The 17,207-nt window shown below is 46.3% G+C and overlaps 1 protein-coding gene across 1 annotated transcript in view; it reads right to left on the bottom strand.

Annotated features, from left to right (window-relative positions):
* LOC117353639 (TGF-beta receptor type-1-like) overlaps positions 1-17,207 on the bottom strand; it is a 198,858-nt gene that overhangs the window by 28,553 nt on the left and 153,098 nt on the right. Inside the window, 1 exon segment of the mRNA XM_033929807.1 lies at positions 3,428-3,558. Within this exon segment, the coding sequence (XP_033785698.1) occupies positions 3,428-3,558 (131 nt within the window).

Below are 17,207 nucleotides of genomic sequence, written 5' to 3'. Positions count from 1 at the left end.
TTGAGGGTTCTCTTGGTGACCCCATCCCAAGCTTTATCAATGATCTTGAGGCAGTTAATAATGTGGAAATGATTTTTCCAAAACTCTCGGAGGGTAAGATTTGTTCCATCAGTTACCTCAAAGCATCGCTGAAAAAGTGCTTTGGTGTAAAGCTTTTTAAAGTTTGAAATGACCTGCTGGTCCATGGGCTGGATTAGTGGGGTTGTGTTTGGAGGAAGGAACCTGTCCTTAATGAACTGGAATTCCTCCAGTTAGTCGTCCTCTAGGCCTGGAGGATGAGCAGGAGCATTATCCGTAATTAGCAAGACTTTGAGTGGCAGATTCTTATCTAAAAGGTATTTCTTTACTGCAGGACCAAAGACCTCATTGACCCACTCAACAAACAAGATACGAGTGACCCAAGCCCTGCTGTTGGACCTCCACAGAACGTCTAACTGGCTTTTCTGCACCTTGCATTTCTTGAAGGCTCGTGGATTCTCAGAATGATACACACGTAGGGGCTTGACTTTGAGATCCCCACTTGAATTAGCACAGAACAAGAGGGTGAGACAGTCTTTCATGGGCTTGTGACCGGGCATTGCATTCTCTTCTGCTGTAATGAAGGTCCTCCTACGCATCTTTTTCAAAAAAAGTCCCGTTTCATCGCAGTTAAAAACTTGCTGCGGCAGGTAACACTCGGAAGCTATGAGCTCTTGGAACTCAGCAGCGAACGTCTCAGCTGCCTGAGCATCCAAACTTGCAGCATCTCCGTGCCTCACAACACTATGGATGCCACTTCTCCTCTTAAAGTTCTCAAACCATCCCCTGCTCGCCTTGAAGCTTTCTTCATTGCCTGTTGACGTACCTGGCAGTTTACTTACAAGGTCAGTGTGCAATGCCTTTGCCTTCTCACAGAAAATGCTCTCGGTCACAGTATCACCCGTGAGTTGCTTCTCATTTATCCATAGGAGAAGCAACTTTTCTACATCTTCCAGAACTTGTGGCCGTTGCTTTGATACTCTCGTGACTCCTTTTGCTGCATCTAGCCTCCTTGATATTTCTTTCTTTTTTAATATTGTGCAAATGGTTGAAGTAGCTTTATTATAAAATCTTGCAATGTTGACCACTCGTATACCTTGTTCATGTTTCTGGATGATTTCCTTCTTAACAGCCACTGTAATCATCTCCTCCTTCTTATTGCATTCCTTTTCATGCTGCTTCTTCTTAGGGCCATTCTCGCAGCTTGCACTTCTACGATGGGCATACAGTTTATGAGATGTGCACTCAGGAAGCACTGGTGAGGAGGAGAAAAAGACAGAGGAATCTCTCACTCAGGATGCACTGATGAGATGGGCACAGGCTAACAACACAAGCTGCTTGTTTTATTTTTATTTAATCTGTTGGCTAACAGCACAAGTTGATTTAATTTTTGTGCTACTGCTTAACAGCACACGATGGGGTGTTTTTTTGCTGGCTAATAACACAAGCTAATGTTTTTTGGTGTGCTGGCTACCACAGGATGATTTTATTGTGTGCTGCTGGCTTCCACAAGCTGATGTTTGTTGGTGTTCTGGCTACCACAGGATGATGTTTTTGGTGTGCTGGCTACCACAGGATGATGTTTTTGGTGTGCTGGCTACCACAGGATGATGTTTTTGGTGTGCTGGCTACCACAGAATGATGTTTTTGGTGTGCTGGCTACCACAGGATGATGTTTTTGGTGTGCTGGCTACCACAGGATGATTTTATTGGGTGCTGCTGGCTGGCTTAACAGCACACGCTGTTTTTTTTGCTGACTGGTATAGGCTATGTGTGCTAACAGCATACGCTGGTCTTTTTGCTGGCTGGCTACAGGCTATGTGTGCTAACAGCACACGCTGGTCTTTTTGCTGGCTGGCTACAGGCTATGTGTGCTAACAGCACACGCTGGTCTTTTTGCTGGCTGGCTACAGGCTATGTGTGCTAACAGCACACGCTGGTCTTTTTGCTGGCTGGCTACAGGCTATGTGTGCTAACAGCACACGCTGGTCTTTTTGCTGGCTGGTACAGGCTATGTCTGCTAACAGCACACGCTGGTCTTTTTTTCCTGCAACAAGATGATTGTACAGCACAAGATTGGTTGTTAGTTTTCTGGCTAATATCGCAAGCAAGCTAGTAGTTCGTTCGTTCCTTCAATCACCACGCGGTCTGGTAGTCTTCGCGCATGCACTGCACTTTTATAGTGTCCTGTATGTGCCGCGTGCATCTTGTATGTGCCACACACATCCTGTACTGCAGGCGAAGTTGCTCGTTTAGCGAGTGAAGCGCTCGTTGTCTGAGGTACCGATGTAGGGCCGCATTTGCTCGTTTAGCAAAACATACTCGGTTTCCGAGGCACTGATTTAGCGAATGTTTTGCTCGTCTTGCAAAACACTCGCAAACCAGTGCACTCGTATCTTATAAAAATTACGCCAAACTTGCAGAAACTGTGGCTGCAAAGAAGCCATAGAGCAGTGGTCTCAAGCTCGTGGCCCGCCAGGTACTATTTTGAAGCCCTTGGTATGCTACCTTACATTCTGGAACGTTGCCCGCCTCACTGCTGTAACCTCACGCAAGTGCTTTCCTGTGTCTGTACGCGATTGTGAGGTGGAATGGAGAGGTGTATAAGGAGAGAGAAGCGAGGTGAGATATTGAGGGGCAGCAGAATGAAAACACTTGTCGGTCAGCAATAAGATCTTGAACTGTATGCGATGGCAGATGGGGAACCAATGAAGTGACTTAAGGAGAGGCGTGACATGAGCGTAGTGAGGTTGGTAGATGAGGAGTCATGCAGCAGAGTTTTGCACAAATTGCAAGGGGGGGAGAGGAGACACTGTGGGATACCATTTTGGAGTAGTTAGGAGTACAAGAGCTTGGACAAGGGTCCAGGTACTGTGCTCAGAGACGAAGGGCAAATTTTGATGAAATTGAAGAGATAGAAGCGATAGGTCTTAGCAGCTTGTTGGATATGCGTAGAAAATGAGATGTCGGAATTGAAGACCACTCCAAGGTTGGAACAAATCACAGTATTATTTACTGACATGGAGAAAGGATGAGGAGGAGCAGAGGGTTTAGGAGGAAAGCTCAGTCTTGGACATATTTAGTTTTAGATGATGGCAGGACATCCAGGCAGCAATGTCAGCCAAACAAGCAGAGACTTTTTCTTGGGCTTTAGGTGAACTTTCAGGTGTAGAAATTACCATTTAGTAGCCAACACTCAAATATATCTTTAGTTTAACAATCTGAAAAATAAACTACTTTCTCATAAACTAGGTCTGGTCCTAGAGTAAGGTTTATCTTCCCTCTCTACTCTTTCAAATATATTATTCTAATATTTGCATGGTTGAGCTGATTCCAAATAATGGATTGACTAGAAACATTATCTTTCCTCATTTATAAAAGCAGCATGAAAAAATACATTTATACTTACTTCACAACTTTGCCACCTGTTAGGAATATTAGGCCTTAACTTTTGTTCGCAAACAACCTTCCTCATTTCTTCAACTGAAGGATCTGAAGGTACCAAGTCATAGTATGGCAGTTGGTAGTCTTCATGAATTCCTGTACATCAAAAACATTCTTTAAAACCACTAAAAAATATTTTTTTCTATTAGAAGTGTACATTTACTGTAGTTAAACTAGAAGATTTTAAAAAATCTAGGTTGAAAGGGAAGAGATAGTTGGACTTCATAGATAAGAGGAACCACTAGCAAAAGGAAGAAAAGCAATGCCAAGACCAGAGACAGCCAACAAAAAAACAATGGATTAAGAGTTGCTCAAAATAAATGACCTTTACTGAAAATGTTTTGGTGGATGCCTTCTTTAAGGATCCTAAAAACAAGTAAACAAATTAGAACTGCTGCTTCTCTCCCTTTTCCCCTTAGTAACTCTCACCTTTATTGTATTTTTCTTTTTATCATTTTATTGTGAAATGAATTGTATAAGAACATAAGAACATAAGAACATAAGCGTTGCCTCTGCTGGGTCAGACCAGGGGTCCATCGTGCCCGGCAGTCCGCTCCCGCGGCGGCCCCCCAGGTCAATGACCTGAAAGTGTTCCCTACCTAACCTTAAATATCCATACCCTATTCGCTCAATGTCCTGTAAGGTAAACCTCTATCTGTACCCTGTTATCCCCTTTGCTTCCAGGAAATCATCCAGTCCCTTTTTGAACCCCAGAATTGTACTCTGTCCTATCACCTCTCCGGGAATGCATCAGAGGCTTAGAACATTCTGTCTACTTTTTCATATATAAAGAGATTACCGTATTTACTCAAATATAAACCGAGATTTTGGGGCCAAAAATTGGCTCAAAATTCAGTCTCGATTTATATTCAGGCCAGCGCCCATCCACTCCCCTCCCAGACTTGTTTCAGGCCTCTGCCGGGCTGCCAGGCTCTACACCCTGTTCCTCCTCCCTGCCCATTGTACCTTTTCTCTACTGCATACCTGGAATGATCCCTGGTACCCTGGTGGTCCAGAGATGTAGCGGGCAGGAGCGAGCTTTCTGCGCTCCTGCCCCACTGCTAAACCGGTCAGTCGCTGCCGTGTATTGTGGCTTCAGCTGTACCAAGTAGAAGCACACTTTGATGCTCCTACTCGGCACTGAGTGGCTTCCTGAATAGATGCGGCGAGTCTTGCAAGAGTTTGTGGGAGCCATTCAGGAAGCTGCTCAGCACTGAGCAGCAGTGCCAAAGCACACTCCTGCTCAGTACAACTGAAGCCATAACTCACGGCAGCGACCAACCGGTTTAGCAGCAGGGCAGGAACGCGGAAAGCTCACTCCTGCCTGCTACACCTCTGGACCAGGTACACGGTAGAGAGGAGGTGCAATGGACAAGGAAGGGAGGAAGGACAGGGTGGAGAGTCTGGCAGGGAGAGGGCTGGGTGCAGAGTTGACAGGAAATCTCTTTAGCTCTAGCTCTAGCTTTGGTCCATGAAGAAGCCACACTCCTGGTAGAATATGCCTTGATGGAAACAGGGGACTGTTCCCAGAAAGAATGTAGGCTGACAAAATGGCCCTACAGATCCATCTGGATATCATGGCCTTGGAAGTGGGAGCGCCCCACTTAACTGAATGAGTCAGCACAAATAAATGGTCAGAGACTCAAAACTTGTGAACTCCAGATAACGCAGAAGAACTCTGCACATATCCAGTTTCTTCAACAGGCGATCTTGTGTCCTGGAACCAGTAGGCTGAAAAGTATGCAAATGCACTTCCTGATTAACATGAAAAATTGAAATTGCCTTCGGCAGGAAGAAGAAACCATCTAAAGGGAAACACCAGTCTCCGAAAAACGGAGAGCGACAGTAACAAAATTCATCGCCGTTCCCGTCCTGTGGATAACCGCAGAAAACCATATCCATGACATTCTTTAAGAAGAGGGGAAAGAATCAAGAGTATGAATGGGCATAACCACTGACCCTGAAGTCTTGCATTGAAGAATGCTAGTGTAGAACGACTGAAGTTGAGATAGACACTAAAGAATGGCATGGGATATTTCCCGTGGTTATCTGCGGGGATAGGAACGGCGATGAATTTTGTCAGTGTTATTCTCTAGTTCTCAAAAGATAGTTCTGACATACGTTGTGCCAAAGTAATAGGCAACTAGAAAAATGTTATTAAGCGTCAAGTCCAAGAGAGAAACATCTCAAAGGGTCTCAAAAGGAGCCTTGTCAAGGCTACACAGCACCAGGTTAAGGTCTCAGAAAGGGAAGGGTTGCTTAACCAGCGGTCCGACACGAAGAGCCCCCTTCAGAAATCTAGCAACATCAGGATCTAATCTAATCTAATCCTTAGGTTTGTATACCGCATCATCTCCACGTTCGTAGAGCTCGACGCAGTGTACAGTAGGAGAAATAGGAAGGAACTACAACAGAGGGTTAGAGATAGAAGAGTGAAGAAAATTTAGAGGACTTGGGATGCCAAGATATAAGAGTTTCCTTGATTCCTAAGTAGGAGAGAGACTTACATTTTTTGAGAAAAGCCAGGTTTTCAGATGTTTGCGGAAAACTTGGAGAGAGCTCAAGTTCCGAAGAGGGGAGGTAAGGTTGTTCCAGAGCTCAGTGATTTTGAAGTGGAGGGAGGTCCCTAGCTTTCCTGTGTGGGAAATGCCTTTTAGCGAGGGGAAGGATAGTTTTAATTTGTGGGAGGATCTGGTGGTATTAGGGTTTGAGGAATTCCAAGAAAGAGGAATAAAGGGAGGGAGGATACCATATAGGATTTTGAAAGTTAAACAGGCGCATTTATAGTGGACCCTGGCGATTATCGGAAGCCAGTGGAGCTTGGCCAGGAGCGGGGAGACATGGTCAAATTTACTTTTAGCGAAGATGAGCTTGGCCGCGGCATTCTGAATCCGTTGGAGTCTGTGGAGGTTTTTCTTAGTTAGGCTTAAGTAGATAGAGTTGCAATAGTCCAATCTGGAGAGGATGATGGATTGGACAAGGAGGGTAAAATGTTTTTTGATGGAAGCAGGATCTATCTTTCCTCAGCATGTGAAGGCTGAAAAAGCATTTTTTTACCAAGGATTGGAGGTGGTCATTGAAGGACAATGTGGAATCAATGATGATGCCCAAGACCTTGCTCAAGAACTCAAGCTGCAGAGAGGAGCCAGAGGGTAGTGGGATGGAGGTGGGTAGGTGATCTAGTTTTGGACCGAGCCAAAGAAGTCTTGTTTTGGACTCATTCAATTTCATTTGCACAGTGTGGGCCCAGGATTGTAGGTTCATTATACAAGAGGATATGTTCTTAGACCGGTCGGTGAGGTTCGAATCGGTCTCAAGGAGGACGAGGATGTCATCTGCATAAGTGTAAATTGTTTCAAGGGGGGATAGGTGGAGGCGTTTTAGGGAGGACATATTGATGTTGAAAAGGATAGGGGATAGTGGAGAGCCTTGCGGGACTCCACAATTCGGTTTCCAGGGGGAGGATGAGGTGCCATTCATGCTAACAATGTAAGAACGAGAGCGGAGGAATTTAGAGAACCAACCTAGGACTGTGGAGTTGATACCTATCTCAGAGAGTTGGTAAACAAGAATATCATGGTGAACAACGTCAAAAGCAGCGGAAAGGTCAAATTGTAGGAGGACGGCAAACTTGTTTCGAGAGTGAAATTGTTGAACCCTTGAAATTAGGGAAGACGGTAGGGATTCGGTGCTGAAGTTAGGACGAAAGCCATATTGATAGGGTAAAAGAATAGAGAATCTCTCTAAGTATGATGAGAGTTGGGAAGAAATGATGGACTCTAGCATCTTGGTTAGGAGAGGGATATTTGCAATTGGGCGATAGCTGGATGGTATGGAAGGGTCAAGGTCAGATTTTTCAGTAGTGGGGTCAAGGCGATATGACCCATTTCTGGGGAGAAATGGCTCGATTGAAGGGCGGAGTTTATGAGAATGGTGATAGAAGAAATAGCCTGAGCGGGAATGTTCTCGTATAGGTAGGAGGGGAATGGGTCCAAGAAGCAATTACAGGATTTCAGTTTGAGGCAGAGATTGAGGAACAGGGATTCCGATATGCGCTCAAAAGTGGTCCAGGATCTGTCAGCTGGGATAGGGTTGGAGACCATTAGGGTGGGAGTGGAATCGGTGGGCACTAGGGAGTTGTAAGAGACTGAAGGAGGGAAAAAGCATCTCAAGGAAGAAACCTTATCGTTGAAGAATTTTGCTAGAACATTGGCTGAGGGAGACGAGGGGAGCAAAGCGGGGTCTCTTTTGGAGGTTAGGGAGCGCCAGATGTTGAATAGAGTACTGCTTTGATTGTTGGACCTGGAGATTTTGTCACCATAGAAGTTCTTTCTTGCTTTTTTTAGTGCTGTATTGTACAGCTTGATATTGACTCTCCAGGACTGTCTTTCTATAGGACATTTTGATTTTTTCCATATGCGCTCCAGAGCTCGACATTTCTGTTTTAGCTCTCTTTGATATGGGAGGAACCAAGGGGCCTTGCGGGGATAGGAGATGGATTTAGTGGAAAGGGGGGCGAGGGAAAGATAGGTAGATTTGGAGAGAGCGACCCAGTTATGCCAATTAGTACCTGAATCTGCAGGCTTAGGGGCAGAGGAGAATAGATTGAGAAATTTAGACCAGAACAGGTCGCTTGTGATTTTTTTGCGGAAGGTAATGGGGTTGGAAGACGGGGTGGAGCCCCAAGGTGCGACATAAAGATGGGGAGACAGAAAGCCCCTAGGAAGTGGTCAGACCAGGGGACATGTTCCCAGCGAGTGTCGTCAATTGACGTCTTGTGAGCGGTAAGGTTGAGGAAGCTAATGAGGTCTAGTGTGTGCCCCTTTTCGTGGGTTCGGGATGGTGCAGGGGGGGTGAGGCCAAGGGAGGTGAGGAAGCTAATAAGTTCAATCGTATCCTTGCTGGTGATGTTGTCTAGGTGGAGATTGATGTCTCCGATGATCAATAATCTTTGGAACTTGAGGAAGGCGTTTGTTAAAGTCTCAAGGACGAGTTCGGAGGAGTTGTTCCAAGTGGTAGGTGGGCGGTATAGGAGCAGGATGCCCAGTGGGTGAGGGTGAAGTTTATCGTTGACGGAAGCAAGCATGTATTTTAATGAGGTGTGGCAACCCTTTTCGAGGAGCTGAACATCGAAAAAGGATTTGTAGAGAATTGCCAGGCCACCTCCTTTACGGTTAGATCTAGGTGAAAAGAGACCTTGGTAGCCATGGGAGCAGAGTTCATTTTGTGTAAATAGGTCATCTTTTTTAATCCATGATTCCGTGATGCATAGGAAACCAGGGTCAGAATCTTCAAGTAGGTCCTTCAGAATTTGAATCTTGTTGCAAGTGGATCTTGCGTTGCAATAAAGCATTGGGACTGGGGTGAGCGAGTCAGAGGCAAGGTTGGGGAGATTGGCAGGGGAAACAGACTTTAAAGAAGCATGGTTGATTCTTCAGGGTTTTTTGGGGGGAGGATGTGGTCTGGTGCGAATCAGCGTGGGGATTTTGAGGCCAGGGCAGATATTATTGGTATTTGCGAAATTGAGAAGATCGGGAGAAGAAGGTATTACGCAGAGGGTGGAGTTGAGGGAAAAGCAAAGTAGGAGGAGAAAGGGCCACGAGGGTGGCTTCATGGTGAGAGGTTGGTGAGCCTTTGGTGAGCTTTTGGGTTGTGAAAAAAAAAATATATATATATATATATTTTTTTTTATTTTTTATTTTTGGGGGGAGAAAAGCTAGGCAACTTGGTATCTAAGCAAGAAGAGGATCTAGACAACTAGGTAGAGAGAGGACTAGACAGACTTAGCATACCTTGATGGAACTAGTATAGAGGTAAAGGAGAGGGCTTAAATATTGCGCTTGTCCCTTAACATTGAAAGCACTTAGCAACTGGATGGTGTCCTATAAGAAGCTGTGGACAAGGACAGGCACTTAGCAACTGAATAGTGTCAAATAAGAAACTTTGAACAAGGTCAGGCACTTAGCAACTGAATAGTGTCCTATAGGAGAACTTAGAACAGGGTCAGGGTCAGGTGTATATTGGCTATACATGTGGTTTTACATGCGGTAACAGGCTATAGGTGCAGTTTATAACAATCTATGACATGCTGGACATGCAGTTTGTACAAGTTAAATAAGCAGGCTATACAAACTATACAGGTTATATAGGGACAGGGAAAGCTGTGTTGAACCAGCTGATAGAATCCCCAGGAAGAGCAGCAGTTAGGAGAGATGAAAGAAAAAACAGTTCCCTCAGAGCCTGGTGTGCTTTTTCACAAGTGACTTGGCACTAGAGGACAGCGTTAGAGTGGCCCCTCTTTGCTGCTGTGTTGAAACCAGCTGATAGAATCCTCAGGAAGAGCAGCAGTTAGGAGAGATGAAAGAAAGCACAGTTACTTACCGTAACAGGTGTTATCCAGGGACAGCAGGCAGATATTCTTGACTGATGGGTGACGGCACCGACGGAGCCCCGGTACGGACAATTTTAGAGTGATTGCACTCTAAGAACTTTAGAAAGTTCTAGCTAGGCCGCACCGCGCGTGCGCGAGTGCCTTCCCGCCTGACGGAGGCGCGCGGTCCCCAGTTAGGATAAGCCAGCTAAGAAGCCAACCCGGGGAGGTGGGAGGGACGCAAGAATATTTGCCTGCTGTCCCTGTTACGGTAAGTAACTGTGCTTTATCCCAGGACAAGCAGGCAGCATATTCTTGACTGATGGGTGACCTCCAAGCTAACAAAAAGAGGGATGGAGGGAAGGTTGGCCATTAGGAAAACAAATTTTGTAAAACAGATTGGCCGAAGTGTCCATCCCGTCTGGAGAATGCATCCAGATAATAGTGAGATGTAAAAGTATGAACTGAGGACCAAGTAGCAGCCTTGCAGATTTCCTCAATGGAAGTGGAACGGAGGAAAGCTACAGATGCTGCCATAGCTCTAATCTTGTGGCCCGTGACAGAACCTTCCAGTGTCAGGCCCGACTGAGCATAACAGAATGAGATGCAAGCAGCAAGCCAATTGGACAGGGTGCGTTTAGATACAGGATGACCCAACTTGTTAGGATCAAAGGACAAAAACAGTTGAGGATATGATCTGTGAGGTTTGGTGCGTTCAAGATAGTAAGCCAGAGCAAGTTTACAATCCAATGTATGCAAAGCCTGTTCACCTGGATTAGAATGAGGCTTTGGGAAAAAAACAGGTAGGACGATGGATTGGTTAAGATGAAACTCAGACACAACCTTAGGAAGGAATTTTGGATGTGTACGGAGGACGACCTTATCATGGTGAAAAACAGTGAAAGGTGGATCAGCCACCAGTGCATGTAGCTCACTGACCCTCCTGGCAGAAGTGAGAGCAATAAGAAAGACCACTTTCCAAGTTAGAAATTTAAAATGCGCTGTGGCCAAAGGCTCGAAAGGAGGTTTCATTAACGCTGAAAGAACCACATTAAGATCCCAAACAACAGGAGGGGCCCTAAGAGGTGGCTTCACATTGAAAAGGCCCTTCATGAACCTAGAAACCAAGGGATGAGCTGAGAGGGGTTTTCCATGAATCGGCTCATGAAAAGCTGCAATAGCACTAAGGTGAACTCTTATCGAAGAGGATTTAAGACCAGAGTCAGATAAGGACAGTAGATAGTCTAACACCAGTCCTACTGTTATAGACATGGGATTATGGTGATGCAAGAGGCACCAGGAAGAAAACCGAGACCACTTTTGTTGGTAACATTGAAGAGTAGCCGGTTTCCTGGAGGCATCAATAATAGAACGGACAGGCTGAGAAAGGAGAGAGTGAGCCAAAGTCAGCCCGAGAGATACCAAGCTGTCAGGTGCAGAGACTGTAAGCTGGGATGAAGTAGAGTTTGCTGGTGCTGTGTAAGTAGTGAAGGAAACAGTGGAAGAGGTATGGGTTCCCTGGAACTGAGTTGAAGTAGAAGGGAGAACCAATGCTGTCTTGGCCACCGTGGAGCGATGAGAATCATGGTGGCTTGTTCCCTCTTGAGCTTGAATAATCTGCGTAGCATGAGCGGAAGAGGAGGGAATGCATAAAGGAAGAGATTGGTCCAATCCAGGAGAAATGCATCGGGTTCCAGACAGTGAGGAGAGTAAAGTCTGGAGCAAAACAGGGGCAGTTGATGGTTGTGGGGAGCTGCAAAAAGATCCACTTGAGGTGTGCCCCATTGAGAGAAAATGGACTGGAGGGTCAAGGGATCGAGAGTCCATTCGTGAGGTTGAAGAATTCTGCTGAGATTGTCTGATAAGCAATTCTGTTCCCCTTGGATGTAGACCGCCTTCAGGAATAAGTGGCGAGCTGTCGCCCAGGTCCAAATTCTTTGAGCTTCCTGACACAAGAGACGGGATCTCGTCCCTCCCTGTTTGTTGATGTAATACATTGCAACTTGGTTGTCTGTGCAAATGAGTAGTACCTGAGGAAAAAGAAGATGTTGAAAAGCCTTGAGGGCGTAAAACATCGCTCGGAGTTCCAGGAAATTGATGTGGTGTTTCTTTTCCTGGGTGGTCCAAAACCCCTGAGTTTGGAACTCGTTCAAGTGAGCTCCCCATGCATAGGGGGAGGAATCCGTGGTGATGACCAGTTGATGAGGAGGTAGATGGAACAGCAGACCTCTGGATAGATTTGAAGATGTCAACCACCAAAGAAGCGACTGCCGAAGAGACGAGGTCACAGATATGAGTTGTGAACAAGGATCCGTCGCTTGGGACCACTGGTTCGCTAAGGTCCATTGAGGAGTACGTAGGTGGAGACGTGCTAAGGGGGTGACATGCACTGTGGAGGCCATGTGCCCCAAGAGCACCATCATGTGATTTGCAGAGATGGACGTTTGCTGCAACACCCGTTGACAGAGATGAAGAATGTTGTGAAGACGATTTGTTGGAAGAAATGCCCTCATCTGAAGTGTGTCCAGAATGCCTCCAATGAATTGAAGTCGCTGAGTTGGAATTAGATGCGACTTGGGTAGATTGATTTCGAACCCTAACAGTTGAAGGAAGAGAATGGTCTGATTGGTGGCAAGCTGAACGGCCTGCGGAGAATGAGCCTTGATCAGCCAGTCGTCCAGATAAGGGAAGACTTGAAAATTGTGAGAGCGGAGATAAGCCGCGACCACAATCAGACATTTGGTGAATACCCTGGGAGAGGAGGCTAGACCGAAGGGTTACACCTTGTACTGGTAATGATGCTGGTTGACGAGGAAGCGTAGATATTGCCTGGACGTTAGATGGATAGGAATGTGAGTGTACGCCTCCTTGAGATCGAGAGAGCATAGCTAGTCGCCCTGAGAGAGAAGAGGATATAGGGTTGCAAGAGATAACATTTTGAACTTCTCCTTGACCAGACACTTGTTGAGATCTCTGAGATCTAATATTGGTCTGAGGTCTCCGGTCTTTTTGGGTACTAGAAAGTACCGGGAGTAAAATCCCAGGCCTCGCTGGTCTTGAGGAACTGGTTCGATGGCATTGAGAAGAAGGAGGGATTGAACCTCCTGAGCCAGTAGGAGGGACTGAGAGTGGGTGGAAGCAGACTCTTTTGGCAGGCCTAATGGTGGAGGAGTCTGGAAGTTTAGGGAGTAGCCGTGGGCTATGATTGAAAGAACCTACTGGTCGGAGGTGATTGCTTCCCAGCGAGAGAGAAAAATTCGAAGTCGACCTCCTATGGGCTGAGGAAGAGAACAGGAGGGAGGAAGACTGGCAATGCCCTGGAGAAGGGAGTCAAAAGGGCTGTGTCGGCTTAGGTTGAGGAGCAGGTTTAACGTTAGGCTGTTGTTGCTGCCGAGCCTGTTGGTGCTGTTGGCGTGGCCTCCGAGGTTGGGGAGGATGAGGCTGAGCCGGTCGAGCCGAAAATCTCCTCTGATAGGTAGATTGTTGTCTAAATGGACGAGGAGGAGGTTTCTTTTTGTTTTTCAACAAGGTGTCCCATCTAGTTTCATGGGCAGATAACTTTTGGGTGGTGGTGTCCATGGAATCCCCAAACAGCTCATCCCCTAGGCAGGGCGCATTGGCAAGTCGGTCCTGGTGGTTTACATCCAGGTCTGAGACTCGAAGCCATGCCAACCTTCTCATTGCCACAAACATAGCAGTGGCCCGTGATGTCAGTTCAAAAGTATCATAAATTGAACGGACCATAAACTTTCTGAGTTGCAAAAGGCTAGAGGTGCATTGCTGAAAAGCAGGAAGTTTACGGTCCGGTATATACTTTTGAAAAGAAGTTACCTGTTGGATGAGATGTTTTAGGTAAAAAGAGAAGTGGAACGCGTAGTTACCTGAACGGTTGGCCAACATCGCATTTTGGTAAAGGCGTTTCCCAAATTTATCCATGGCCTTGCCCTCTCTGCCAGGAGGGACAGAGGCATAAACACTAGCTCCTGCAGATTTCTTCAGGGTCAACTCCACCAGCAGAGACTCATGGGGGAGTTGGTGTTTGTCAAACCCTGGAATAGGAATCACTTTATAAAGAGATTCTAGTTTTCTCGGGGCTCCTGGTATTGTCAAAGGAGTTTCCAAATTTTTATAGAAAGTTTCCCTCAAGATATCATGGAGGGGCAACTTTAAAAACTCCTTGGGAGCTTGGTCAAAATCCAAAGCATCGAGAAATGCTTTGGATTTTTTAGAGTCAGACTCTAGAGGAATAGAAAGAGTTTCTGACATTTTCTTTAAGAATTTGGTGAAGGAGGAGTGCTCTGGTTTAGTAGCAGGATCCTGCACTGATGGATCATCCTCTTCAGACGAATAATCCTCCTCGGTACCGAGGGGATCATCCGAGTCATCCCACAAGTCAGGGTCCCGTACCGATTGAAGGTGGCCCTGAGAGAGTGGAGTGGAGTGGATGTCTCGGTATGTTTTGTCTTGCGTACCGATTTCCCCGAACGGGTCGATACGGTACCTGGTGACTGCACAGCGGTACGGGTTTCAGCGACCGGTACCGGATCAGAAACTGAAAGAACAGTGCGTCGATGAGACCTTGGTTCTGTTGAAAGAATAGGCATGGACAAAGATTTCTGCGGTGCCGATAATGCCGATGCCGATAATAAAGGCTGATCGACAATCGGCACCGAAGGCTCAGTGGGTACCGACACTGGAAGGGTCGGAGTCAATAGAGCCGGGAGCAATTGTTGCAGTTGCTCCTTAAGTTGGGCCTGAAGGATAGAGGCAATATGCTCATCCAACGTTGGTCCCGATGGTACCGGTACCGCTTTTTTCTTGCTCGGTACCTGCGGTGCAGCTCGACGCTCTGGAGAAGTCGATGCCGATGATGAGGCAGTGACTTCGATGGGAGCGGAGCGTTTACGGGGCCGGCGCACAGTCTGCAGGACTTGGCTCACTGCTTGTTCGACTGGCGGCCCGAGGACAGTAGGGGAAGGCTTCTTAGCCGGCTTACCTACTGGTTGCGACACCGGTGATGTAGTTTGCGGTGCCAAAACTGTCAGTGTCGGTTTGGAGGAAGTTGCCGACGTCGATACCGGAGGAACTTCCATAGCGGTACCGAACAGGATCCGCTGTTGTATTTGCCGGTTTTTCAAAGTTCTCTTTTGAAGAGAACTACAGCGGGTGCAGGTTTCAGCCCTGTGGTCCGGACCCAGACACTGTAGGCACCACTTGTGCGGGTCGGAAAGAGATATAGGGCGCGCACACCGCTGGCACTTTTTAAAACCCGGTGACGGGGGCATGAATGGAAAAACGGCTGTAGCAAAATCGAAGCCCGAGGCTTCGATGGTGCCAACAGGCCCCGCTTGGGCCGACCGCAAAAAAACAAAGTAAAGTAGTTTTTTGTGTTTTTTTTTAACACGAACAAATTAAAAGAAGAAAAGGAAAAATTTCTCAAAGAGAAAAAAACGCGCGAGCGGGAAGGCGAAAATACTTGAAAAAAAAATTTCCAACAGCCGTTGGAAACACGCGTCTTCTAAGCTCCGCGGAAACTAAGAAACTGGGGACCGCGCGCCTCCGTCGGGCGGGAAGGCACTCGCGCACGCGCGCTGCGGCCTAGCTAGAACTTTCTAAAGTTCTTAGAGTGCAATCACTCTAAAATTGTCCGTACCGGGGCTCCGTCGGTGCCGTCACCCATCAGTCAAGAATATGCTGCCTGCTTGTCCTGGGATAAAACACAGTTCCCTCAGAGCCTGTGTGCTTTTTCACAAGTGACTTGGCACTAGAGGACAGCGTTAGAGTGGCCCCTCTTTGCTGCTGTGTTGAAACCAGCTGATAGAATCCTCAGGAAGAGCAGCAGTTAGGAGAGATGAAAGAAAACACAGTTCCCTCAGAGCCTGTGTGCTTTTTCACAAGTGACTTGGCACTAGAGGACAGCGTTAGAGTGGCCCCTCTTTGCTGCTGTGTTGAAACCAGCTGATAGAATCCTCAGGAAGAGCAGCAGTTAGGAGAGATGAAAGAAAACACAGTTCCCTCAGAGCCTGGCGTGCTCCTTCTCAAGTGTCTTGGCACTAGAGGATAGCGATGAGATGAGATACCAATGAGGACAGATGCTACCAAGATCTAAAACAATAGAGCTCGGCCACCTCAACCTAAAGAGATGCCACAATGAGGCCTTTATCCAGGCCAGCTTGAATAAAGGCGAGAATCTGCGAGATCAGAGCTAAATAAGGGTCCACCAAGTCCTAGGCGCAAGAATGTTGGAAGGCCTTCCACGCCTTAGAATAAGCAGAAATTATGGATTACTTCTTAGTCTTGAGAAGAGTATCAATAACCATAGCAGAATAATAATAACAACTTAATTCTTATATACTGCCTGACCACGATAGTTCAAGGCGGTTTACAACAAGAGAAAAACTGAACAGTCAGCGACTTATACAAATTCATAAGAAACTACATAATGAACAAATAGACTAACAATAAAAACTTAAGTTACAAATTTATCAAATAACTGCATTTTTATTTATTTTCTGAAAGAGTAGTAAGATGAAGCAAATGAAATAGTTTTACTGAGCCAGTCATTCATTTTGGTTGCCTGAAAAGCAAGAGTTCTATCAAAAACTATGCTGTAAGAGCAAAGTGACACGGATTTTCCATGGATACTGGACCCTGTGTGAGGAGGACCGGAAGGGCGCTCAACCATAGGCTGCAACCCCTGCGCAGCTGTATCAGATCTGCATACCACATGGAGACACCAGAATGATGCAGACCGGATGGACCGCAATCTGCCAAATGACCCAGCCTATCATTGGCTAAGGACAAAAGACATACAGGAGAATCTTCTGAGGACAAGGCTGCACTAGAGCAGTGTTTCTCAACATGCGGTACATGTACCCTTGGGGGTACATGGGGTGCTTGTTGAGAACATAAGAATAGCCTTACTGGGTCAGACCAATGGTCCATCAAGCCCAGTAGCACATTCTCACTGTAGCCAATCCAGGCCAAAACCTAAAGAGTAGCAACATTCTATGCTACTGATCCAGGGCAAGCAGAAGCTTCCAACCATGTCTTAATAATAGACTATGGATTTTTACTCCAGGAACTTGTCCAAACCTTTCTTAAAATCAGCTATGCTATCCGCTCTTATCACAACCTCTGGCAATGTGTTCCAGAGCTTAACTATTCTCTGAGTGAAAAAATATTTCTTCCTTTTGGTTTTAAAAGTATTTCCCTGCAATTTCATAGTTTCCCCTAGTCTTTGTAATTTTTGACGGAGTGGAAAATTAATCCACTTTTACCCATTCTACTCCACTTAGGATTTTATAGACTTCAATCATCTCTCTCCTCAGCCTTCTCTTTTCCAAGCTGAAGAGCCCTAACCTTTTTAGTCTTT

The sequence above is a fragment of the Geotrypetes seraphini genome, chromosome 2 (assembly GCF_902459505.1).
Source record: "Geotrypetes seraphini chromosome 2, aGeoSer1.1, whole genome shotgun sequence".
NCBI lineage: Eukaryota > Metazoa > Chordata > Amphibia > Gymnophiona > Dermophiidae > Geotrypetes > Geotrypetes seraphini.
The sequence above is the reverse complement of the archived record's forward strand: the minus strand, read 5'-3'. Positions and strand labels throughout refer to the sequence as shown.